The sequence below is a fragment of the Panicum hallii genome, chromosome 3, assembly GCF_002211085.1.
Source record: "Panicum hallii strain FIL2 chromosome 3, PHallii_v3.1, whole genome shotgun sequence".
In the NCBI taxonomy this organism is placed as follows: domain Eukaryota; kingdom Viridiplantae; phylum Streptophyta; class Magnoliopsida; order Poales; family Poaceae; genus Panicum; species Panicum hallii.
Genome location: NC_038044.1, coordinates 18,582,904 through 18,608,662, shown reverse-complemented (window position 1 = coordinate 18,608,662; position 25,759 = coordinate 18,582,904). Strand labels below are relative to the sequence as shown.

Genomic DNA, 25,759 nt, shown 5'->3' with positions numbered 1-25,759 from the left:
TTGGTCTTTGTGGACAAGGCAATGTTCATGTGGACACGTGTGATACATGAAGCCAAAATAATATGTCCTTTAATTTCCACGGAGTTTTCTCCTCATTCTCTTTTACATGTAGTCATTTTAATTTTACATTTTTACTTTCTTATATAAATAGGTTTTGCCTTCTTGTCGTTTGCTCAATATTTGTTTAAAAGTAAAAAAGAATCAGTATTTTAAATAGCTAACAATATGATTTAGTGGTAGGCTCTCCTTCGAATTTCTACTGCAGTGGTCATAGCAGCGATTTCACAAAACTATTATAGTGCCGCTGTGGGCCACTGTTTAAAACACTAGTAGAAATTGATCACTTAAGAGTAATGGATGCAGATGCCTCTAGGTAGACCTAACCAAAAGAATGGGTATAGTAATGATATGGTAGATAAAGAAAACTTGACATATCTTATTCCTTTTTCTCAAACATGGTACACGAGCAGATATTTACAATCGGCCTATAAATGTGCGTTCGCGCAACCCCTATAAACGCCTCAAAGAGACTAGGCTGAAAGATCATAATAATATTAATGAAGGCACCAGATGAGACTCACAATCAACGAACATATCTTTTATCACTAAAGTAATAATCATCTAAAATTTCGAGCACCTACAATGAGTTGGAGACTCAAACTTGATTGGATAGATTTCACTAGAAGAAAGCAGCTGAGTTTTATTTTAATAATTGAAGGCTCTTCTTAGATCCTCCACATTAATTTGCATATGTTGTATGCTAGAAAAAGAGAGAAATCTCATAATTTCTCAAAGAGAATAAAAATATTTTATCATTGATTTGTTGTATAATAATTACTATGAACAACAATAACCATAGGGTCTAAGATGTTCTACTAAATTACCACATTTTCTATTATATAAAGATTAAATCAAAATTATCCCTAATACAATAAAATTAACCCAAAGTGTTAATGTCTTGTATTTTCCAAATGCTTAAATAGAGTAATATTGTGAACATAATATAAAACAACACAAATAATGTTTTGCAAGACTCAAATTAATAATTGAATATAGTAATAAAATGTGGTCAATAGACAAAGTGACAAGCTACATATTGATTAGTTCCTAACTTTATATAAACCAAGTGTTAAATTGCTCAAGGTGTCAAACTAAGAGATGATGTTCTACCCATGAATAGATAGATCCATGACACTACCTAAGAGGTGACGCTCAACCCATGAATAGAACAGGATGAATGTTCATATGTGACCTAGGAACCAGCACTTTTGCCCAACTGATTATGAGACGTCTAAATTCAGTTGGTATGTACAAAGAAAATCTCTTGACTTCAGAAGAGGGTGAGAGGATATAGTATTGTCATGGCTTCAATTCATAGTTACCCTTCTAGCTTTCGGTACTGAATGTTGTATGAATGCTGATAATGGTGCATGGGGTTATTGTGCATCTATGAAGGTGTTTGATGTTCCCATTTCCCTATCCCTCTCTATTACTTTAGAATTAACGCATGCTTGTGCACAAATATTTGAGCAAATTATCTGGGTGCAGGGACACATGTTTCTACAGCACCAAGAGTTGTGTGCATGTATTATAGCCGTGCACTTTGTTACTTTGAGCAAATCTTGAAATGCTTGTCTATATTACTGAGGTTTAATTAAATTAAGCTCCATAATATTATTATCTGTGTTATATATGTCTGATATTGAAAATTATCCATTCATATTATTATCTTTGTTACTAATTTTTGGTTTCTATGTATCTAGTGCATGAACTTTTAATTTTCTATTGCCCATTCATATTAGGGTTCACATTTCTCAAATATCTAAAACAATATTATTGCCAACGTATCCCTTACCATGCGTCGTCAAACCAAACCTCTAGTATGTATATAAGCTGCAACTGCCAATCATTGGATCATCAAATGGCATGATCCATGACCAGCTCAGCTTAGCCTGACAGCCAACCAAATAACATAGAAATCCAACTGCATGGTTCTACAGCTTCATCCGTGACCACCAAGGGGATGTACAATAAACAATCTTAGATAATAATAAACTGGTTTTAAGCAATGCACTTGGTGTTTATAAGGTGAATAATATTTTATTTTTAAGGTTGTACTAGATGTGAATATACGATGTTTAAAGTTTATACTAGTTATTAAGGTGTATGCTAACACGGTGGTTAAACCTATTCAACGCCAATTTGCAATGCATGGACCTAATTAAAAACTTCTTTAAAGAGTCTATCGTCTTATAACTTTCACTTACTTTAAGCATTTATCGTGCCTACGCATTTTGCATTGTATATGCCCTAAAAAAGAAAGACCATTAGTAGAGATAACATTTTGTCTACTTCCTCCATTCTAAATTATAGTCGTTTCAGCATTTCTAGATATATAGTTTTTCTATACATCTTGATATATACTATGTCTAGATATATAGTAAAAATTATGGATTTAGAAATACCAAAACGAGTATAATTTGGAACAGATGGAGTATTAGACACCACAATAGGACATAGGAGCAAGAGCAACTCTAGCACACCCTCTAAACAGCCTCCGTCAGGGTTAAAAAAGAAGATGCACTCCAGCAAAGACCCTCTACTATATACACTCCCTATTTTAAGGAGTCTCCAAATTCCTCCTCCACGTTCTATTCTTAGGGAGCTCTAGAGAGCCCTCTATTATTAATTAGAATTGAGTGTTGTTGGAGTTGAAATAAATTTAAAAGCCCCTAAATAAATAGAGGCAGACTCATTTGGTACATGCAGGTTTGATTTAGGGACCATTGTTTGATTTAAGGACCATCGCTGAAGTTGCTCAGTACCCCAGTAAACAATGGACTTTGCTAGTGTGCGCCGATCGTCAGTTTTTCACTGGGCCACCTACCACTTTACCCTTTTTTCTCCTCTTGACCTCTAGCTCCACGCCCGCAGAGGTGAAAGCTCCTGCCCGGCATGGCGGCGTTAGATAGCAACCCGGTCGTGCGTGGCACCACCGCGTAGTAAGTAGCTCCTCCCTATCTTCACAGCCTAGAGAAAGAAGGAGGAGCTTGCCGGCGCGGCCGTGGCCTCGCTTGTCGCCCCGATCTGATGAGCTCGCCGGCCCGATCGAGAGGCGAACGGCAGCGAGGAGCTGCCCAAATCTCACCCTGCCGATCTCCGAGCTCGCAGGCCCCTCGAGTGCTCCCGGCCTGAGCGGGTGGCTGCGAGGCGATCCCCGCCGCGTGGAAGCGCGTCTCAGCTGGTGCCCTGGCTGAAGCTCGGTTCTCGTCCTCCATGTCATTTTGAGCGGTGGTGGGCGATCTCGGCCATTATTGAACCCCCCGCAGCTACCCGCCGCATGGCGTGCAGGAGTCGGTCACTGCTGCCGCTGGCTGCTGCGGCCTGTGGCTGCCCATCCTCACCTTGGCAATAAATCCCCACATGGCGACGGGCGGGGCGAGCATTTCAGAATTCAGGTGGTGCCAGCCGCCGGCCGGGCGTACGCGCGAACGTCGACGCTCGTCTCTTGCAAATCACTCGCCCGCCCGCCGGCGTCCCGCACTGCGCTGCGCCTGCAGCTTCAGCCAGAGGCCAGCCGCCTGCCCCAATTCAATTCGCTGCACGGCTCAGTTCCCAGACATTTTGTACGCCGCGGGACATTGAATTTGTCGGCCGGGGGCTCACCCCGGCTCGCGCATGCATCATCGCGTCGTGCGCGCATGATAGCTTGTCACAACGCACAGGCGTGGCCCGCGGCGCCCCGGCTTGCCTGCTTTTGCCTTTCATTGTCAGTTACCGTGGTCCACGCACGCTACCTATACAAGGTAGCTAGAGTGAATAATCCTGGCCGTCCTGGTCGTCAAGATCATCAGGGGCGAGGCAGCATAGTTGTCAATTAATACTGTGGAACTGCTCGCAACAGTTGACAAATTTTCTTTCATAGTATGTGATTTTTGTCAAATTTACTGTCGGATTGGTCGAGGATTCATACTCTGGGCGATGAAACCGCAACCTTTTCCGGCGGATTTGGCGTGTTGCGGCGTGTGTGATTTCCGTGTCTCGCTTGGTTGATGGAGGCAAAATGACAGAGTTGATAGACCATAACTGATGAAAAAAAGTTCAATTATTTATCTATTCTAAAGCACATAACGTTTCCAACTTAAGTTTTGATTTGATCCAACTTCTATCATTGACGTGTGGGCTTTGATCTATCTCGTATGGAAATCGGACCAGCCTTCCGACCATGACTCGATCGATCAAGTAGACCCTACAATTTAACGGACGGAAAACTATACGTATCCATCCGATACTTATACAATCTTCAAAGGCACATTTGCCTAGTCTGGTTAAATTTGAGGATAGATTGCAATTCCATGCATGGTCCGATGGATAAAAGGAAATTATTTTTTCAAACGGTGTGGTGAGAAATAGTGCGGTTCAAGAGCCTCTCATATAGGCGGTGAAACTTTGTTACAGGTAGGAACACTAAGCGTCGCAATAAGATCAACGTTGAGCTAGGCGGGAGATGGTGGGAAGAAGGCGGACCCATATGGAAAGAACTAGAAGTCGTCGGCATCAAAACAATGAGGGATCGACAAGACTTGTACATGTATCGTGCCTGAGTTGCAAATGATAGCGAACCAAAGAGGGGTGAATAGAGGTACTACTACGTATCGGATTGAGACCCAACCAATGCAAGAATAGTGTCAACGAAAACTTAGACCAATGTCCACGGATACCCGTATTGATCGATGAATAGGTGGGCTTGCATTGCGCGTCACATCAGCCGTGTTCGTCGACGCCGGGGTCGGTTGATCGATCTCGCCACTCACTCGCCAATCGGCTTCCATGTGCCCAGGGGAATTGAAGACGACTGTGAAGACGACGTACCGGTGCGGCCTACGTAGCCAACGTGTAGGGCGGACCGGCGGCACGCGCCCATGGTGGCCCGGCCTGCACAGTGGGTCGGATCGCCGTGGTCCTCGATCTCCCGTCTCTCCTCCTCCCACACACGATGCCGGCCGGCCGGTGGATCGATCCATGCGCGCGTCGATCGACCCACCGGACGGATCAGGGTGGCGTTTTTTTCAGCAGCGTACGAGCAGTTCGGCGGTTGATGGACGAAGAATTCACCGGCCGGCGTACGTCGCCGCAGGGCAGGAAAAGTGAGCCGCCCGGCCGGCCAGCAGGGCCGGCAATAAATCGCCGCGAGGGGTAGAGCCCGCGCGCCACGCCGCCTGCGATCACCGTCCTCTCGATCGACCCCGCGCGCGCGTCCCCGCGACAGATTAATCCGGCCGGGACGACCTGGCTGGCCGGCGGCTCTCCAATCCGACGACGTGAGCGGGGCCGGCCGGGATTCACGGGGCGCCGTGCGGGCGGTGGTTCTGAGTTCTGACGGTGGTGTGTGGTGCGTGCTGATGTGTGTTGGTGCTGCATTGATGCGTGCGTGGACGTGCAGGCCCGCCGCAGGCAACCAACGGCCCCGGAGGGTCCAAGGAGAGAGAAGCAGCAAGGGTTAAGGGCGTGCTCGGTGGTTTGAAGACACATTTCATCGCCCATGCAGGCCGCCGGCCGGCTTACCAGCTCCTTCCTTGCATGCAGGAGCTTAGCATTCATCGTTGCTAGCATATTTGACCATGGCCAGCTCAGGCACACGTCATGGGGTACTTACTTTAATTGGAGTGTAGGCAAGGTGAAAAGGGAATGTACATGTTGCTTAGTTTGACGAATTTTGGTGGGATGAATCCATTATTCCTAATTATAAGCTGACTATATGCCTCCAGGGGGATGAGGTAGTGATAGATTAACCCATTCTATATCATTTAAAACAAAATAAAAAATTGAGAAGTGAGAAGGTGATAGATATATATTGCCCATTCCTCAATTCAAACACCCTAGAAGACAACAAGCGCCTACCTTGTAGCAGCTTCTCTATGCAACTATATTGAAATTCTCTGCAACTCGACGTCGAGTAATTAAAATCACTTGGATAGTGGCTCACTTGCGAATCAAAGTGCTCAAAAACATAATCGCACAGGAGTGTACGTTCCGAAGAGGACCTTACGTGTGTGAAGTCTATTTCCCAGAACCATTTGTGTAGACCCTAAGGTTAGACTAGTAATGATCAAGGCATCATAGAATAAATAATTGGGCCGTCCACATGTCCATCCCTTCCATATTGAAGAAGAGACAAGTGTCCATATTATGCACATATAATTAAACTCGACACATTTTCCCTATAGACAAGCATTTGATCGTGATCCTAACTAGAAGAGCACGTCCCGGGTCGAGGCCCTCCAACCTACTTCTACACCTTCCTTTTGGGAGGGTCAAGGACAAGGCGCCAGTTGCGCTCTTTCCTCGGTGTTGGGTCAATTTTAGCACAGTGGTGGGGCGCTATGAGGAATTAATTGAGGATCTTGAAATCTTGCGCTGTGTGGTATTAATCGACCCCTAACTGCTGTTGACCAGGCACACATCAAAGACCAACATGAGTGTACGGTTCATGATATTATTTGTCTTTTTCATGTCTCTCTACCCATCAGCTCCCAAGCCCTAGCTTGTGAGCCCTTCAATTGATAAGTGTGAGTACAACTAGTCAACTAACTGGCTTTTTTAATATTTAAAGTTCCACATAGAGTGATGAGAATACAAAATGATGCTACTAGATCCATCTGAAAGTACTTACATAACTAATCATATTGTATATAAGAGGCAAGTGGACTCTTGCCTGGTTGGCTAGCTTATTGTAGAGTGGAGCTAGCAACCACGGTTTGAATCTTCGTGTGTACAGATTTAAGCCATCTCATATGGCTAGTGTTTAGAACCCTATTTTTAAAAAAAATATTATGTATAAGATCACATTGATGTCCTAGTAGACTTATATTATATCTATGATTGGAGGAAGTACTCGCTCCATCCTAAAATATAGGGATCTCAAGTTTGCACAGGGAAGAGCATTAACATTTAAAACATCACAGAAATAAACTATAAAAATATAGTATTTCCTAGTGGATTTAGAATAATCTAACATAGGACAAAAATCCTGTGTATTCCAATTCCAAGATGGATGTAAGTACAAGTAGTCATCACTACGTGTACGACAAACACTAGAAAGGTACATCCGATTTGTCAAAGGGATTGGATTGTATTCCAATTTCCAAGATGGATGTAAGTACAAGTAGTCATCACTACGTGCTACAAACCTTAGAAAGGTACGTACTTTGTAAAGATGAATTCTACAGTCACTCGTCCAACCATTAGCTGGTCGGAATCAAGGTTTGGTCTTCAGTAGGGATGGAAACATGAAGAACATAGGAAAATGAATATTTGAGATATCCGAATCCGTTTCCATGCGTATCCGATCCACTTCCATCCTAGGGGATGGAAACTGGAAGGAAACAGGAAGACGGATATCCGAAATATCCGAATCCGTTTCCATACGTATCCGATCCGGTTCCATCCTTAGTCTTTAGCATCAAGAGAAAAGATAAGCCACACTATTGGGCTACACCATTGTTGGTACACTGCTGGACCACTAGCTATAGGGTTCTTAGCACTAAACATAGATTCGAAATGTTTAGCTTTACACGATTCAGTCCTTGCCTCTCTAGTTGGATCCATAATCACATATTTTCCACGATGGAAGTAAATGCACTCATAGGACTGGTCAATCACCAACGGTCCCAATCGCCATCGCTGCAGAGCATACATCATCGAGCATACACCTCTAGCTTAGGGGATATGTCGGCTAAGAAGGCCCATCATGTGTCTCATACTGCTGGTGATCATCGGCGGTTAGGCCGTTACGTCAACCTAGATGTGTGGCCAACAAAGTAACCGCAATAAAGCCCTAGAATTTTTCTCTGTGTTCTCAGGTGGTTCGATGAGAGGACGATTATTTCTCAACCCTTGGAACATAATAACTGTATTTTTTTCATTTTTGATGCCATTTTCATAATTATTTGGAAATATGAACTACAATAATTCAACCATGCCCCAGAATGTAATGGTTGGTGCATGATTCCGTAGTCAATTTCTGAAACTGAACATGTCTGCAAAACACCTGTGAAATATAATTCATTGTTGTTCCAGTTCTGCATGCCCCCAAGAATTCTAGCCCAGGGCCCATGCGAGCTAGACAAGGCAAAGCTATAAATGGTCACCGGCTAGCCACTGCACGAAAACAGATCGCGAGAGTCAAAACTTCCACTCGTGCCATGCTGTTGGTGCCCACGATTGACAGTGCGTATCCCATCCCTGTTGCCTCTGGACATCATCAACCGTCGTCCCCCACGTCGATCGGGCAGCTAGCTAGGTTTCCTGCCCGTCGGACGAGGCTGCGCGCGCGCACACATCTCGCATGGCACCGATTCAGGGAAGAAGAAAGCTCGTGCAGTGTGGCTTTCCCCGCGGCCTGTGCGTGTCTCGCCCGGTGCCATCTCTAGTCACCACCGGATTCAATGCCGCAATGATGGGGGAGATGGACTTCGTGACGCGCGTAGCTGAGATCTAGTCGATCGTACGGCAAAAAGGGTAGCCTCCCGGCCTTGCTCGTACAAGTGTTTTGACGCGATATGCATGGTAAAGATTAGCAGAAAGATTTTACGGGTACGCGTATGCTTTCTGCTCCTGATCGTCAGAAAGAAAACCTTGAGATGATTGAGATCAGAGCCGGCTGGCCGGCGAGCGGTGGTCCGGTGGATCGGCAAGTTGGGAAGAAGAGGGGCTGCGACGCAGTGCGCACGAATTAAGGCCAAAGGCCTAACGCGCGCGCAGCTAGCTTTTGGTGGCGGCCACGATCCGCCGGCCGGGCGGTGGCGCGCGGCCCGGCCGCCCGGGAGGCGTGCGTGCTCCTGGCGAGTCTCTCGCGCGGCGCGGCAGCCGGCGAGGAGCAGCGCACGTACGGCGAGTCCACGGGGGATGTTTTTGGATGTTGCTAGGAGCGGCATGCACGGGCGGGCATGCCGAGTCGTGCCCACATGACATGACCACGTACGGCACGCCGGCACGGTAAGACGACGCCCCTCCGATCCATATGCATGCATGCGAGTATGCGACGGCGCCATGGGCGATGCATGTTGCAACTTGCAAGGATGCTCATGCATGGCATGGCACGGCAGCAGGGGCCGTGGGGAGACAAAACGAAGGAGGTGGGGGAGATTGACTGCGGTGCCTGCCCACATATATACTTTTTTCATGTGTTCTGGAGCTTGTCATGAACCATGACGATGCAAGCGCGCGGTTCTCTCTCATGCTCTTTGGGAGCAAAGCCGGCCGGCCGGAACGATGAATACCAAATGCATGCATGATCATCGAGTGCATCATTGCATGGCGGCAGCATGGTGCCGTCCCGTCACGGTCCCTCCGATCCTTTTCAGTCCTCTCGTGTCTTGGCCGGCCCCCCGAACTTTTTTGCTGGTGTTGCTTCTTATTGGACAAGTACCCGGTGTCCTCTTCCGACCACGGATCTCCCTGTCTCTGCTAGCTCCGCGCTCCAGTGCTGCTAGCAGCTCCTTTCCCAAAAGTGTTGCTGCTTAACATTCTAATTCTGCTCATGTGGGGAGCTTTTATATATATGGCCGGATACGGCCAGCTGTAGTCACGCACAGGCTATGACCTGACAACTGACATAAGCGTAGTATTGCTACGTGAATCCGCGGAACTCGCTAGCGAGGTACCCTATGCAAATAGTCCGGGTACCTAATTTCTTTCTAAAATTTTAGATTTTTTTTACTTAAAACATTAAATGCAAATAGTTCTGTTTAGTTGTTCCTTTATAATTGTGTTTTCTTATGGTCGTGGTCTAGACACGGGTGCAATCTTTATCTCTATCTTTGTTATATTTTGTAGTGTATTTTTGTATAATATTTTAGAAGAAAAATGAATGCTTTATACATATATTTTGGGTATTTATTGAAAGTAACTAAATATTATATATTTTATTTTAAAATTAATATTATTTTTAAGAAAAATACTTGCAACGTGCAATTTCTCTTGAGTGTTCATGATAAATAAATTATTTCTAGATTTGTAAGAGAAGATTTAGGTAGGTGGTTCAATATATATATATATATAACACCAAAATTATAATATATACTTTCTTTTCATTATCCTTCAATTACCCTTTGATATCACCCCATAATGCATGCTCTCACCAAAATAGTATTCGGGTAGGACTTCTAAGCTAGTATCGTCTAGAATTCTATGTAACCTTGTCCGCCCAGAGTATACAAGGGCGGTTAGAGACCCCCTGCAAAGACAAGTTATTAATCTACACCTAAGGCGATACAAACAATCATACACGATGTAGATTATTATGCACATCGCGGTCTGAACCTGTCTAAACCTTATGTTGCTTGCACCTTCAGGTTTCTGATCTCAGCGGCACCCTACCGCAACCTACCACATCAGACGTATCCCTAGGTGGGCTTGGCGGTAAAATGCCGACAGATATAGCTATTTTTATTATGATCCCAAGAATCTTTGCTCGCTATACTATGGTAATCGAAGATGCAATACTGATAGTGCATATCATTACTTTTGAACACTACCCATGGCTTGCTATGGACGAGCATGTATGTCAAACATTGATTTTCAAGTTGCACTGTCTAAATCTCACATCATCACTCCACAGTGGTTGTATCATGTATCGTTCCTTCTCTTCTAAATTTTTTTTTAGCTTTCGACCAACAAATGACAATTCTACACAAGCAAAATATCACCGTCTCCATTCTTCTTATTGTCACTAGTGGTGATCGTCATGGTTTGGTAATAGCGATAATGCAATTCATGTTAGAGTAATCATCAACTTAGTGATTGAGCTAAGATTGTGTTGTGGCTACGACAGGGTTGTACCACCGTGCAATCATTGCTATGCCCCTAGTTTTGTTACCACAGTTTCTATGCATTTTCTATGTTAGAGGCTCTCATCTGCTTATTATTTTTCAAATCAAAATCACTTCTTAGCAACTTTTCTATGTTCTGATTGTGCAGAGTATGCTACTATTCGGCTAAGTTTCTTCATGGCTAATTCATCGATTTTCTCTTTTTCCGATTAATGTGGTAATTTCTAGACCCTTTCAGAGAACGTGATGGCTTCTTTTAACACTTTATTCAAAATTCATATACAAACTAACTACTAATTTTATTAATTTTAATTCTAGAATTAGCTATTTATTAACTTTATTTTACATGAAATGTTTGTGAACTTGTAGTCCTATTTTTAACTTAAATTTGGGTTTTTATTATTTGCATTTGACATATACTCTATATCTATTTAGCTATTTTTCTTCCTAATTTACTTCTTAATTACTATACAAATCAACTGTTAATTTTTTGTATTTTAATTCTTGCATTTATCTAATTATTAATCATATTCGATATGGAAAATTTGGTCAACTGCTGATTTTCTCATATTAATTTCGAATATAGCTATTTTGCTAATAGTAATTTTTTTATCCAGTCCTAATGCTAATTTTTTATCTTTATAATCTTGAATTTAACTATTTCTTAATTGTACTCGACATGGACTCCTAATTTTCTTTTTTTATTTTGAATTTAGCTATTTACTAACTAATTTTATTTGGCATGGACTCTTTGATCATATCCTAATTTTTTTATTTTTATAATCCTGAATTTATCTATTTACTAATTGTATTCAACATGGACTTCTTAGTTAAGTCCTAACTTTTTTATTTCTCTAATTTCAAATTTAGTTATTTACTAATCGTATTCAGCATGGACTTTGGTCATATCCTAATTTTCCTTATTTTTTAAACCCAAAAGTAGCTATTTATTAATCGTATTTGATATGGACTATGAAGTTAATTTAGGTTGTTAGATCTTTATAAAATTCAACGGTGCAAATCCTTCTTTTCTTTAGATTAACGTGGGAATTTCCTTGTACCCAGAGCCGATGGAAGGCATGAAAAAGAGGGAATGATGGGAATTTATAGATCCTTTCGACGAACGTGGTGGCTTTTTTTAACAATCCCTTATTAATATAACAGATGGTTATGCAAACAGAGCGAGCTGCATACAATTCTCTATTTTTGGTTCCCTATTTCTACTGACTAGAGAATACCCTATCTTGATTCCATATCCTACTTCTTAGCGTGCTTCAACCGACCCCAAAAAAAATCGTACTTTATACCTTTTAGGACTATTGGTCCCAAACATCCAGGTTCGAAGGATCCATACATGGTAAGGAAAGGGAAAAGAGAAGTATTGGATTCTCGGATGTATCCAATGAGAAGAGGGATTGCTTGGAGTTTGTGAGACGTATAATCGTTAGTAACCAAGATTCCTGCAATTGTAATGGGTATTAACATAATAGACGTATGGGTATATTTATAGAATCTCCATTTCTTTGTTGAATATATAACATAAGTAGAGGTGTAAGCGGTACGAATATCAATTAGTATATATCCTCGGATCCGTTTAGGGATTAAGATCCATCTGTATCCAAGTCTAAAGATTCAGTGTTCGACCTGCATCCGAATTGTCAGATATATATGATGCTGGTATCCATTCACTATCCGTACCCAAATCGGAGAAAAAATAATTATCATATCAGTAGGTATCCGCCAACACCCAATTCATTTACTCCCCTAAAAGCAAGTGAGATGAGAATACCGTAACTATACTTAGTAAAATATTCATACTGAGAAAGTCCATATATATAAGATATCTTGTTGTAGGTTAATAATTAAAACGTATAGACTATATACTTCCTCTGTTCTTAAATATATGACACCATTAATTTGCTTTCTCTAACCGGCCAACAAAATTTACTTAGTTAATTAGTTATGTAAAGTTTTTATAGAAAAGATGAAAAGTATTTGAGAATGGAGGTAGTAGTTGTTACTTTATATGTAATAAATACACGTCCCACGGTGGTACTTCTTGATCAAACATGCTATTAGCAGCTAACACCGATGGAGAAAAAAAAACAGCTCGTGAGCGATCGATCAAACCACGCAACTCTGTCCCTGAATCAATAACCCTTTCCTCTTCCAAAGAGGAAAAAAAGCGACTTTCCAGCCAGCGTCGCGATGCAATGATAGCCTCGCGGAAAGCTTGTGCGGCCGGATCGATCGAGATGGTGCCGTGTGCCAGCGCACCTCGAACACTACCTGAGACAAGAACAAGTGTACTCCCGTGCCATCGCCATCTATCCCAGGGCCGGGCCGAGCCACACCCCCCGCACCGCACCGGACGCCTATTGCCCCGCCGGCAAGACGCAATCACGATGCTTTGTTTGCATCTCCAGGCCATGATGGATTTGATCGGACGGCCGTACGTGCACGCACGATGAAAAGCAGCACGAGTGCACGGTGACTACCGCTCCCTGCAGTGGAACCTGCCGACCATGGATGTGCCGTCGTCTTGGCTTGTCGAGCATGGATTGGGATTGTCCCGGCTCCGGCGCCGGCGCCACCGCCACGGCGGCCACAACGAGCGCAGTGGGAGGAGGAGGAGGTCGCGCGAAGCCCAATTAGGGCGAAGCTGGCCCGTGAGCGTGACCCGAGTGGCGGCCTCGTGGCAGGCAAATAAAAACCGATGATTTTAGCGCGTATATATCCCCCGATCACGCATATAAGTTCATTAGGACGTTGACACGGTCTCTAGTGTGCCATTTCGGTATCAGGTATCATCCCACGAATAACGGCGTAGCACTAATCACTGGAAGCATGTATATATCCTAAAAAGGCATGAGTAGATTAAAAGTGACTATAAGCGCGCCCAAATCACAACTGGCCTCCCACCTCAGGATAAAAAAGACCCGGATATTTTCAAAATTTGCACTCAAAACGCAAACTCAAGAATAAGGTCACACGTCATAGGGCTATGATAATTAGACATTGAACAGAAAACCAGGCAATTACAGAAACTGCTAGCCATGAACTACCCCCAAGCTAGTGACTCGACCAGTATCTAGCCGTACGTCTGCAACGTCACCTTGGCTGAAATACAAACAATAGGATAGTGGAACCAGTGACGAACATGATAGGAAAAGAATTACCTGCCGATTTCTCACTGCTTTGGTTAGCCAATTTCCCAGCTTCAGGATAACAAACTAACTCACCTTGCAACCTTCCACTTCTTTTTTTGGTTTACAGTGGGAAAACATATTTGAGCACAAAAAGGATACAATATGAATAACAGATGAGAAACACTATGACAGCGCTACTTGAGAGTTTATAAAATTTACAACAAGTGCCTACGGAAGGAGATGGGACATTTTTCCCCTAGTTCTGCCAAAATCATTACATATCAATGAATCCGCAAGAGAGCGGTAGCAAAAGCATATGCGTGAGGAAGGAATTCATGTGCTGTTTAAGCTAAAGTAATTCTCAGGATACTTTTGAACAGCAAGAGCATTCTTAGCACCTGTGGCATGAAATTGATCATTCCCGTTCTGAAAACTCTGTCCCAAGCTCTGCATATGCTTTACGTCTGATTTTGGCTGTTGCATTGCAAAACAGATACGACAATGTCACACTCAGATGTCACGATCACTCATCATCATCACCTGTTTTCTGCTTCTTCCATTTGTAAGCAGCTTCTAAGATCTTCAGGTTTGGTGCTTGAGCAACTTCATCAGGGAAAATGTAATCTATATACTCCTCATACCTGAAGGATTAAGAAAATGTTATGTCAGTACATATATTTCTAGAGCTCCAGAAAAAAGAGGAAAGAGATAAAGGCAACAAATTTGCGCTTGCTACTTTCCTGATTTAAAATTTAGTGAATACTGAGTAATGCATAACATAGCTACACTTGCAGATTGAGACTTTTGAAAAAGAAATACAGAAAGGAAAAACTGAGTAAAGAGCATACGCTATAGTGGAGCCATCTTCTGTAGGGATTGGTCTCTTCCGCTTGACTTTTCTTGGCGCCTTCTTCTGCACTAAGCTGACATCACCAAGATCACCAAAGCTCACCTCCTTATTAAGCCATTCTTCAAGAAGCATAGCTCTTTCCTCCTTCAATTCCGGGGCACTGGTTCTGAAGTAGTCAAATGCCCTTTCAAAGATAGCTGATCATCAAAACACAAAGGTGTTATTTTACTTTGTAGTGGGTTAATAATAAATGCAAAAAATATCCGGTCAGACAATGTAGAATTGTTCTCTAACTCATCATTACCTCTACATTTGCTGACCCGCTCCATCTGCTGCTCCTGATAACCAACTTCATGCTTTTTCTCCTCGCTTTCGCTGTCTTCACTTCCCAAACCAGCTGAGGCCTCAAACTCAGCATAACTGATCCATACCTTCAAATGCTTTGTTCTATCAAGCAGTCTTTCATATAGATCCCTTGCCCTACCAAATTCACTTTCATCAATTTCAAACTGCAGGTACTCCTGTGAGTTGAAAAGCAGGACATGAGTTGGTAAGCATCCACATGAAAGAAAAAGGCATTCTTAAAACAAACTTAGAAGTACTACCGGAATATAAAAAAAGCATTAAATGAGTTAGTGAATATTGTTAAAAAGAATTAACTGACACTTTCAGAATGTCTCAAATGTCAAAGTGATAAGGACACGTGTGCTGCATCAAGTAGTTCACTAGATTTGCAGAATTTTTGAACATCATCTAAAATCGTACACTTTGAAGATATATTATCAGGACAGATATTTCAAGTTAAATTCTACTATATTCTGTTTACATCCCAATAAACTGAGGCAGACAAGTCCAACAGAAGAGAACAACACAGATGTTTTCAGTTACGTGCACTACAGAGTATGAATGTCAAGTAGGAAGGCTACTGAAAAGTCCAAGAAAACTGTGTAAATTGCAACTAAACGTACATAAAGACAAATCAACTACAACATTCCTTGGCAAGCATGCGTAAGATTATTAAATGCAACTAAAACAAGCATATTTTGTAATCAACAAAACTAAGCAATGTCAAGATACAGCATGCTAAAAAAAATACAAGTGCACAGGAAAAAAATGTTTCTGCAGGGCCGAATGGTGACACAAACTTTCAGCAGAAAACAAATAATTGCAAACAAATTAGTAAAACTAGGATATGTACAACAACATATATTGTCCAAAGAATCTTAGAGGCACTTAAAGAGCAATGTATAGTTCATTACAAAACGAGGTCCAATTATTTTAGTAACTAGGGCAACCCTAATAGCTTATTATAACATCATTTGTACTCGGTCAGTTAGTGTAAGCATAATAACAAAACATATGTATATACCATTGTGCAAACCATAAAACGTGCATAAGCTAAGTGCAAAACAGCAAGAGAACATACCTTCCACAGAACCTCTGGCGTATCAAGGGCTGGCTGTGCAATAGCAAGTTCATATATTGATCGAGCACGATCAGTCTCACTAAGGTTCTTCTCCAATTCAGCATACTTCCTCCAGGCATAACAGTTTGCTGGGGACCATTCAATGTATTTCTCATAAAGAGTCCTACAACGGTCGAAATTACCCAAATATAGCTCGATTTCAATATATTTCTTAAATATCTTGCCCTTTGGGGCCATCCCAATTGCATTTCCAAGAAATTGACGAGCGGCCTTAAGATTTCTCTGCCTTATCTCAAACTGGGCTGCCATGAGCCATATCTTTGCGAATGTGAACTTCTTGTGTGGAATCAGCCTCAGGCATTCCTTGTAAACATCCCTAGTCCGCTCTATGTCTTGTGCATCAAGCTCCTCATAAAGTGCATAGTTAATCCAGAGGTATATGTACCTCTGCCAATATCGCTTCTCCTCTGCAGGGGGCACATTGGCAATGGCTCTCTCATAAACCTCTCTGATCCTGTTCTTATTCCCAACACTCTCCTCCAGCCTGATGTAATCAAACCATGAGTCATAGTTTAGTGGGTTCTTCCTCACCTCATCCTCGTACTGAAATCTCCTCTTGCCCACAATGGCATCCTCAATCCCCTCACGGTCACCAAATTGCTTCTCAAAAGCTAAAAACTTCCTGTACAATTCCTCAGCCCGACCCTTGGGCACCCTGTCCAGCGCATACTTGTATATTGCACGCGCACGCTCAACCTCACGGCACCTCTCCTCAAACTCTGCAAATGCCACAAACAGCACCTCTGCATCCTCATCATCCGCAAGCAGGTCTGCTGCACGCTCATACACCCGTCGTGCCCGCTCTACTTCGCCACGCTTCATCTCAAACTTGGCATAGCGAATGAAGGTGTCTGGTCGTGGATGCTCGGCCACAAACCGCTCATAGATAGCCCTGGCACGCTCGACCTCTCCATACCGCAGCTCAAACTTGATGTAAGAGTTCCAGCCGGCTGTGTCAGGTCGCCACGCCATCCAGCGCTCAAACACCTGCCGCGCATTGGCAACTGCGCCAAGCAGCTCCTCCATGTGGATGTACTTGTACCATAGCTGGTCCACTCGCGGGAGGAGCGACACCGCGCGGTCCCAGACGTTCCTGGCGTGGTTGACGAACCGGTTCCGCATCTCGAACTCGGCATACTTGAGCCAGAGCGTGTGGTCGCGGTGGGCGACGTCGAGCGCGCGCTCGTAGACGGACCGCGCGCGCGCGAAGTCGCGCTGCTGCTCCTCCCAGCGCGCGTACTTGACCCACGCCGAGACGCTCCACCGCACGCGGCGGATGACGTCCTCGAACTCCTTCCGCTTGCGGAGGCGGTACTCGGAGAGCTCGTGGGTGTCTGTGATCTTCTGCTTGGGCGGCCGTATCTCGGGCTCCTGCCGCTCCCGGGCCTCCCGGAGGATCTGCTCCGCCGTGATCTGGATCGGCGCGGGGGTCTTGTTCTTGACCCGCGTGGCGCGGGGCAGCTTGACCTCGGTGTCGCGCTTGGTAAGGAAGCCGAGGCTGGGATCGGAGGCGGACGGCGCCTTCGAGGGGTCCCCGCCACCAGCGCCGCCGCCGCCGCGGGTAGTGAGCGCCATGGCCGGCGTTAGGGTTAGGGTTTTGGGGCGGAGGACGAGGAGATGGGATGGGAAAGGTAACGGGATTGGGGACTGGAGGGAGAAGAGGGGCGACCTGCGGCGCTCGCGGCCGCTCGCCGGAAGAGACGGGCTTTTTGTGTCTCCTGGTTGTTTGGGCCTTGGGCCTCCGTCGGCTGCCGGGATGTTTTTTTTGTGTCTTTTTTTTTTTGTTCGAAGATGATGGATGGCTAAGCTCCAGCTGCTTCCTGCTGGAAAGTTTGGAACTTTGGATAGAGCGAGACCGAAAGAGTAATCACGCTGAGAAAATACCCCTGCTGAACTTTAAAACGAAGAAACTGGATAGGTCTGAATATCTAATGAAAAATTTCATTTAAAAACCAGACAGATTTTATAACAGTTGAATGTAAACCTGAAGCTGGCTAGAGTTTATGGGGCTTGCCGGCATTCGCCAGAGATGGAAGAGGAAGCTTCAAGCACAAAACTTGTCGCAAGGATAGAACTTCAGCACATTTGCCCCCAAACTAGCAATGGTACGAAAATTAAGTCTTGTGCGTTTTTGCAACCGGTCGCAATGTTAAACTCAACTGATAGAACACCGGGATTCAGAAAAACGAATTCACCATATTCGTATCATATTGAATTCAGAAAAACGAATGAATCATTTGGATACTTCACACATCCATGTGATTTTTATATCTATACTCCAATAGTCTAATGTGCAATCAATGTGACAGAATTTTCCAGACATTGCATTGTAAGCTGTCACACTAAGAGGCTGAGTAGTGGAGCTTTGCCGTAACAGTTAAAAGTTTCAACACTAGTCCTAATAGCGTACACTGGTGATTTGAGGCACTAGACTACTATTAGTCTATTACTAATACAAGGCCAAGCCTCCATGTTGTTCTCATGACATCAAAGGGACCTTTTCTTGACCCTTCCCATCTGCTTCACACAAGAACGGTGGCCTTGCTGCTTTGTAGTAGAAGAACGCCATCATCCTCGACCATGCCTCTGCCGACCGGACAACTAGCACGAGAGATTCAAGGTCAGGGAACTTCACGATACAGATGACCAAAAGCGAGTTAGTAAATCAGTGTATTATCCTACCTTTCTCACGGTGTATTATCCTCCCTGCGTTGGTGAAGAGAATCTCAGGGAAACCAGAAACCTTCAGTGCATCCACAAGGTCAGGCTCGGCACAGGCATCTACCGCCACACACTGCAGATTGTAAGTGCATAGTCAGAACTTGGAATGCTCCTTGAAGCACCATTTACCAAGGGAGTTACTGAAAGGATGTGGAAACGAACTCTGTACCCTTGGTGATGGCAGATTGTGTTCCCAAAACATCTCAATCGCCTTAGTAAGCTCAGCCCTCGCCATCTCATTCTCCTGTGGTCTATAAGAACAAATGGACGTGCCATGTCAAACTAAAGTTGGATGAACGGGTGCTCAATAAAATTCATGGCCTATTCATTGATATTTGACAATTGAAACAAGACAACACACTAGGTACCTTGGAATTTAGACAGAAACATAAAGGTTCAGCGTATATCAAATCTGTTCAACCGCAATGTGCAAGCACCTGAGCAAGAGAAAGGAATGAGTCATACCTCTTATATCTGTTATGCACAAGCACAACCATCGGTCCGAAATCGGTAAACACGGACGCATCCCAATCCTGTGTCTTGACATCCCTAATCGGCTTGATGTAATTGTCATCCTCCCAGACAATCTCCTTATCGCTCTGGTGCCCCGAGTCGTCATCCTCCTCGGCGTCATCCTTCTTCTCGGCCTTGATGGTGATCTTGTCGAAGAACTGGCCGAGGCTGAAGCCCATCCCGTCCTCGGCGTCCTCGGGCCAGTCCGGGTCCTCCTCCTCAACCACCAGCTCGTACTTGGTCAGCAGCTCCCGCATCTTGGCCCTCCGCTCCTCGGGGTCCGTGAGCTCCGCCGTCTCCGGGACGCGGTCCATCATCTCACGAATCTTCCGGCGCAGCGTCCTCCGCTCCTCGTCCGTCATGCGCACCTTGCCGTCCTCACCGCCCTCGTCGTCGCTGGACTCGGAGTCGGTGTCGTCGCCCGCGCGGCCGCCGAGCACCAGCTGCACGGCCTTGGAGTCGCTCTCCCCCGCCCGCGCGCAGCCGGCGAGCACGAGCCTCCCGCGGCCTGGGCTAGAACCGAAGCCTATGAGGCTCGCGGCGCGCGCAGGTAACCTGTGCAAGCTCCGACGGGGCGGGCCACGCTGCTCCGCTCCTTTCAGGCAAAACGTCGAACAGGTCGCAGGCAGCGCCATCGAGCTGGCCCACCGCTCACTCGCGCAGTGCGGCTCTCTACTCCTCTAGGGCTCGAGTCAAGCTGTGAGATTGGAGGCGATTCTTGCTCAGAATAGCATGCGTAATCCGCTTCTGCTTCTAGGTTCGGAGAGATATTTGTTCACGCAGCCAGCGCGAGGTAGACGGTGTGACGGTGAGTTGAATTGTTGAACTGCAACAGAGAAAAGGCAGAGAGATTGAATGAATATAAATCACCTAGAGGCCCATTACATGTTGGGCCAAACCCAGGTCTCCGGGAAGTTTCCTGGTGATGGGCCAAGACCGATCTTGCCAACAAGGCTCCCTTCCTCTCCTTTTTTTCCCCCTTTACTAACATGAAGCATTAGAAGGGAATAAAATTAACCTACGAATTTCACAGAAACATGTTTGCAAAGAAACACTGAACTACAACTCATTTTCTTTTTCTGTGCTGTGCTTCCTCATGATACACACGATACATGATCTGAACTCAACATTGGGGCCGCTACACCAACGCTCCTTGGCAAAAATGAATGCTTTGGAAAAGAATGGTTACGTTAATTTTACATATCAGGGTGAAAAGCTCCAGCGCTCATAATCTTATTCTCTGATGACCCTCCTTTTGTCAAAACTGAAGCGGCCCAGCAAGGAGCAACCGAAGCCATGGTGCAACTCCAGGAAAAGTGAGCTCCTCGGAACTGTGCTTCAGCAGGGAACTCCCCAATTAGGTCTACAAAAGATCCCCGCATTAGCTGGTGCATGATGCCTCAACCTCACCATTAGTCGCTTGCTCTTCGACAAGGTCGCTGGACATGGCCGACGGTATCCTATGCCGCTTGAGGACTCGGGATGTGGCGAGCCTTGCATTCTGGTACTTCAGGATGATGACTCTTTCATCATCCAAATCGAATCTCAAGTTTTCTTCAGTGCAGCCTTCCACAAGGCTGCACAAGTGCTTCAGGTTTTCAACCTCCACACCATTAACCTTCTTTACCTGATGATTATGTGATATTAGGCAGCTTGATTAGTAGGATATATGCTGAAGAATTTATGTCTCTTCTTGGGTACTGGTAAATGGGTACCAGGGTGGTTATATCAACATACCTGCAGTTCAGCAAGCCTTTCGTAACCGACATTGATATCATCCATGAGAACCTGAAACTCAATATTCAGTACAAAGATAATGGGAACCCTGTGATGCCATCGAATGGAACATTGAAATGTAGAACAGAAACACTGGGAGGTAGTGAATTAATGGAACAATACCTGAGATAAGATAACTAGCTGTTCACCAGCCTTCTTGGGAAGTTCTCTTAGTGCCCGTTCACATAATCGGCGTGGTGAGGCATTATACCAGTCTTCTCCAAATTCATGGAGATAAGGCTGGGTAAGAGGGATAAATACAAAACCAGCAAATATGTAGTAGCTTGGTAGTTTATCGAATTGATGGACTGGAACTAAAGGCTGCAACTGCATAATAAAAAACACACATATGTAAAAAAACAGTTACAACTTCAAATATCAACATATGGAAAGCTATAGGCACTAGCATAGCATAGAAATAGTGAAGAAAGAAATGATGCGTGCAAAGAGAAGGCCTGGGTCCTGGGAGAGCTGCACAGAATAACATTGGGTTCAATTTCATGGACTGTTAATGACCTACATAAAAGATGAGTTGGTCTCTGCCCAGATCATCCTTTCAAAATACTTAAATAGCTCTGCAAGGGTCAAACCAGGCCCTTGGCTAATACAATGAATTCAGTGGGATACAAACTTAAAGTAGTATGTGGTGGGTTCTGGAACAGGCAATAAGTGTTGGGCAGGGATATTGCCTACATGGGATAGTGTACCGATCTAGATTTTTCAAGGTTGAATCTATTACCATGTCTAGCACTGGCAAAATTAGTGTGAAGGTAAACACAAATAGCTACAGAATAATACTACTATATTTGGTAACCAGCCAGCAACCATAAAATTGCACCCATATAATCAAAGTTACAGATCGAAATCAAATGTAATAATATGTGCCAAGGACTCACAGGCCTAAGTATGACGCTCAATTCTTGCTCTTTGCCATCTCTTAATACTTTGAGAACAGCAGTTTCTCCAGGCTTCTTCATGGACACCAGATGATCAAAGGTTATCCTCTCTCTATTCCGGAATGGAACTGCAGACATAAAATAACGGACAATTAAAGTGGTTGACACTGTGATGCCACATACCTCAAAATAGTTCATGAATAGATTCACTGATTTGCATGAAAAGCTGCAAAAGCAGTATGCAAAAACATGCACCAAAGGGTGTGAAATATATGTTTGTCCAAGCTATTGTGCACAACAGTTGACTCACAGAAAACATATATAACAAATAAAAAGGTAAACAAAAAGAAAACAGATATGCAACATAAAGTGGTTGTTAATGCATATTGAAGTATGGCATCATGGAAACTTAGGTTCACCTGTCCCATCATTTGCTATAGGTACACCATCAAACTCAAGAAGGATATCATCTTTCTTCAAAATCTTGTAAGCATCAGAAAGAGGATTTATTCTACTAACTAAAACTCCAGTCATGTCAGGCTGCATCCCAAAGCACTCTCTTAATTGAATATTTTCGGTAGCCTGGCAAGATACTCCGAGAGTACAAAACCCAGAATATTTACCACTCTCTTCTACTCCAGAAATGAAACGTTTAATCACAGGCACTGGTATGATATAACTGCAAAAAAAAATGGAAACAGTTAAGAAAAAATATAGATAAAATAAAAGATTCAGTTGGTGCAAAGGGTAAATAGTTAATGACTCACCCAATGTTTTCTGCCCCTGACAAATTCTGGAAAGCAACTCCGGCTACTTTATCACCCATAATTGCAGGCCCTCCACTGTTTCCTGGATTGATTGCCGCATCTATTTGTATAGCCATAAGTTGTGTAGCACCATGGGCATATTGTGTTGGTTCAACTCTAGAGACAACCCCCTTGGTGACAGAAATATTATCTCCACCTGAGCCATAGAAAGTTCATTCCCTCATTTTTGACATGGTTCTATTTTCTTTAAAGTATAGAGAGAATATCTTGCAAAACGATTAACACTAGCAGTAACATTGAATCTTGCTGGCCTGCACAGTTAGTAGAAGTAGGCAATCTTTGACACGATAAATTTTAAGTCATATGGATCATCAGGTACAAGCATAAACACATAAATTGACATAGCAGGAAGTCGTAGAACATATATATACTGGAGTATGTGTCCTATAGTCTGCCATGTGGACGACTTTACAAGAAAGTTGAAAGGCACTTGCTACAGAAAAATACCTGGGCTGCTTATCGTAAATTTTTAACGATTGGGTACCAAGTTAATAGAGAAGCAACTTGTTTTATGAATTTTAAAAGGTGGGGCAATCATAAAGACTGATTGAGGTTCCCCTTTCCAACAACATCCTATATTCATGTGTTCCAATTATTTATTAGTTTGCACACCGATGCAATCAATTAAACTACCCACATTCACTCATCTACAACAGTATTAACATGTTTATATTCATCAATTGTGCCTTGCAAAATAGATGGTCACGTGTATGCTGCATGTGCAACTTGAATTCATGGATGGAATCATATAACTAACAAGTTTGACTTCTAGATACAAAAAACTGTATAAATATCAGACTGTCAACTACTCAATGTCAGACTCATACCTTGAGGGTAGCCAACCACCGCAACGGCTTCTTGCAAAAAGGGAATGTCTCCAAGCTCCAAACTGTTCACCCCATCCCAAAACTCCTCGCTCTCAACAGTCAACAGAGCCAAGTCACATTCATGACCAATAGCCAGGACCTCTGCCTTGTATTTAGTAGGCGAACCATGCTTCCTCACAAGAACAAAAGTATGATCAGCAACAACATGAGCATTCGTCACGATCCTTCTTCCAGGAATTACAAATCCTGCATGGGGACATGGAATTCAGAGATGAACTATAGAACAACTTCTGGTTTCAGTGCATTTCAATCTTAGTTGTGATATAAGGCCTACAAAGATTGATCTTTCAATCATCTGAAGTTCTGAACCACGAAGTAGAATCGGTATGCCTACATATCCAACAATTTACGTGCTCTACAACATATGCTAAGCGCCTAAGCCTATACAACAGGCATTGAGACACAGAACTCAGAGCTACAGCACAAATTTGTGCAAATTCTTCCTTTACAAAGTTGGGACCAGCAAATTACTCAACTATGAGCTCTAAACTTGTACTGTGAAAAAAGTGAAATTTAGGTCGATTTCAGGAGAACTTGAAGCTCAAACGCTCCACAAACTTACTATCGATGCCTATGACACATAGACACCTACATTCGTAGCAGAGATCCAAACCAAACGCGCAGCAATACAGTACTATGACGGGTGCTGAAATCGTGCCTTACCGGAGCCCATGCTTTCCCGCTGCGCCTTGTTCTGCCACGGCAAGAAGTAGTTGGGACTGCTGGACACCGTGAATACCTTCACCACCGAGTCCAGAGCCAGCTCCACCGCAGCGTACGCGTCCGTGTCATGCCGCACCAGCGCCCCCGCCTCATCCTCCACCTCCACCTCCTCGGGAATCTCCGGGGCTCCCCGCGCGCCGCCGCATTCGCCTAGGCGGGAAGGGGCGGAGGAAGAGAAGGATGCGGTGGAGAACCGGTGGGCGGCGGCGAGGTGCGGGAGGAGGGCGCGGGTAAGGGTCCGGAGCGGCGGGAGAGGAGGCGGAGCCGCGGGCGGGGGTGTTGAAGGGTGCTGGAGGACGCGACGGAGGGAACGGACGGAGGAGGAAGAGGAGAGGCGGCGGAGGGATGGAGAGGCGGCGAGCATGGTGGCTTCGCCGGAGGGAGAGCCGAGAGGAAGGGGCAGGACCGAAAGTGCGAGGGTTTGGGAGTTTTCGGCTCGTGGGTTTAGGGTGGTTGTTTTTTTTTTGTTTGGGTTATGGAAATCAGTATTGCCTCCGTTTTAAAATATAATAAATTTCTAATTTAGTTAAACTTAAATATTTTTATTTTTAACTAATAATATCTTCAAAATAATTACTTTTAAATGAAAAAATTATTTATTATGGTAGTTGATTTTATTATAAATAAACTGATATTATTTTTATGCTGTCAATCTTTATAAATTTTTTACCATCTATGATTAAAATTTAAAAATTTAAGTTAAGAAAAAACTAAAATTAACTTATATTCGAGGATAGAGGTAGTATCAAATACGGAGTACTGTAGTACATTTAAAATCCATGTACCCATAATCCATCCTATAGAAATAGAAATTTTAAGTAGAAAATTGTGGGTGAAGCAATTAAAGCCAAGTCATTTTTTATGAGCTAATTTGCGGAGTTACTAAATGAACTCTTTCCAATATCAAAAATTTGATATTTTGGTGATTGGAGGTGCTTCAACAAATTACCAATACAATCCCTAATACCCAAAAAAAAATTTAATCATTAAAATACATCTCCCTCCACCTTAAGAGCATCTTCAACAGATTACTCGTCTCTCTCCCCACTACTAAAAAGTTGATATTTTAGTGATTGGAGATACTCTAGCAGATTACCAA

The 25,759-nt window shown here is 43.9% G+C and overlaps 3 protein-coding genes across 3 annotated transcripts; all 3 read right to left on the bottom strand.

The window, feature by feature from the left end:
* Window positions 1–14,051: 14,051 nt before the first annotated feature.
* Window positions 14,052–17,999, bottom strand: LOC112886282 (crooked neck-like protein 1). The gene is made up of 4 exons (XM_025952130.1): window positions 16,258–17,999; window positions 15,136–15,352; window positions 14,830–15,028; window positions 14,052–14,622 (listed from the first exon to the last, which is right to left on the bottom strand). Exons 1-4 carry the CDS (start codon window positions 17,890–17,892, stop codon window positions 14,505–14,507), a joined length of 2,169 nt encoding a protein of 722 aa, XP_025807915.1. The 5' UTR covers window positions 17,893–17,999; the 3' UTR covers window positions 14,052–14,504.
* Window positions 18,000–18,553: 554 nt separating this feature from the next.
* LOC112884008 (thioredoxin-like fold domain-containing protein MRL7L homolog, chloroplastic) lies at window positions 18,554–20,372 on the bottom strand. Its single transcript, XM_025949290.1, has 4 exons — window positions 19,504–20,372; window positions 19,208–19,289; window positions 19,000–19,111; window positions 18,554–18,918 (listed from the first exon to the last, which is right to left on the bottom strand). The coding sequence occupies exons 1-4, from the start codon at window positions 20,184–20,186 to the stop codon at window positions 18,797–18,799; spliced, it is 999 nt and encodes a 332-aa protein (XP_025805075.1). The 5' UTR covers window positions 20,187–20,372; the 3' UTR covers window positions 18,554–18,796.
* Window positions 20,373–20,591: 219 nt separating this feature from the next.
* Window positions 20,592–25,090, bottom strand: LOC112886266 (protease Do-like 10, mitochondrial). Its single transcript, XM_025952106.1, has 8 exons — window positions 24,601–25,090; window positions 23,878–24,123; window positions 22,991–23,186; window positions 22,643–22,902; window positions 22,224–22,351; window positions 21,451–21,654; window positions 21,289–21,339; window positions 20,592–21,178 (listed from the first exon to the last, which is right to left on the bottom strand). Exons 1-8 carry the CDS (start codon window positions 25,022–25,024, stop codon window positions 20,933–20,935), a joined length of 1,755 nt encoding a protein of 584 aa, XP_025807891.1. The 5' UTR covers window positions 25,025–25,090; the 3' UTR covers window positions 20,592–20,932.
* Between the last annotated feature and the right edge of the window lie 669 nt (window positions 25,091–25,759).

Bases quoted from the DNA above. Each gene is read 5' to 3' on its own strand.
- LOC112886282 (XM_025952130.1), bottom strand. From the start codon at position 17,892: ATGGCGCTCACTACCCGCGGCGGCGGCGGCGCTGGTGGCGGGGACCCC. The intron at 15,353-16,257 runs GTATGTTCTCTT...TTCAACTCACAG, and splicing joins CGCCAGAGGTTCTGTGGAAG to GAGTACCTGCAGTTTGAAAT. The intron at 15,029-15,135 runs GTAATGATGAGT...TTTGATGATCAG, and splicing joins GCGGGTCAGCAAATGTAGAG to CTATCTTTGAAAGGGCATTT.
- LOC112886266 (XM_025952106.1), bottom strand. From the start codon at position 25,024: ATGCTCGCCGCCTCTCCATCCCTCCGCCGCCTCTCCTCTTCCTCCTCC. The intron at 24,124-24,600 runs GTAAGGCACGAT...GTCCCCATGCAG, and splicing joins GCGGGAAAGCATGGGCTCCG to GATTTGTAATTCCTGGAAGA. The intron at 21,179-21,288 runs GTATGTTGATAT...CATAATCATCAG, and splicing joins AAAGGCTTGCTGAACTGCAG to GTAAAGAAGGTTAATGGTGT.
- LOC112884008 (XM_025949290.1), bottom strand. From the start codon at position 20,186: ATGGCGCTGCCTGCGACCTGTTCGACGTTTTGCCTGAAAGGAGCGGAG. The intron at 19,290-19,503 runs GTATGACTCATT...TTGTTCTTATAG, and splicing joins GTGCATAACAGATATAAGAG to ACCACAGGAGAATGAGATGG. The intron at 18,919-18,999 runs GTAGGATAATAC...CTCTCGTGCTAG, and splicing joins GATAATACACCGTGAGAAAG to TTGTCCGGTCGGCAGAGGCA.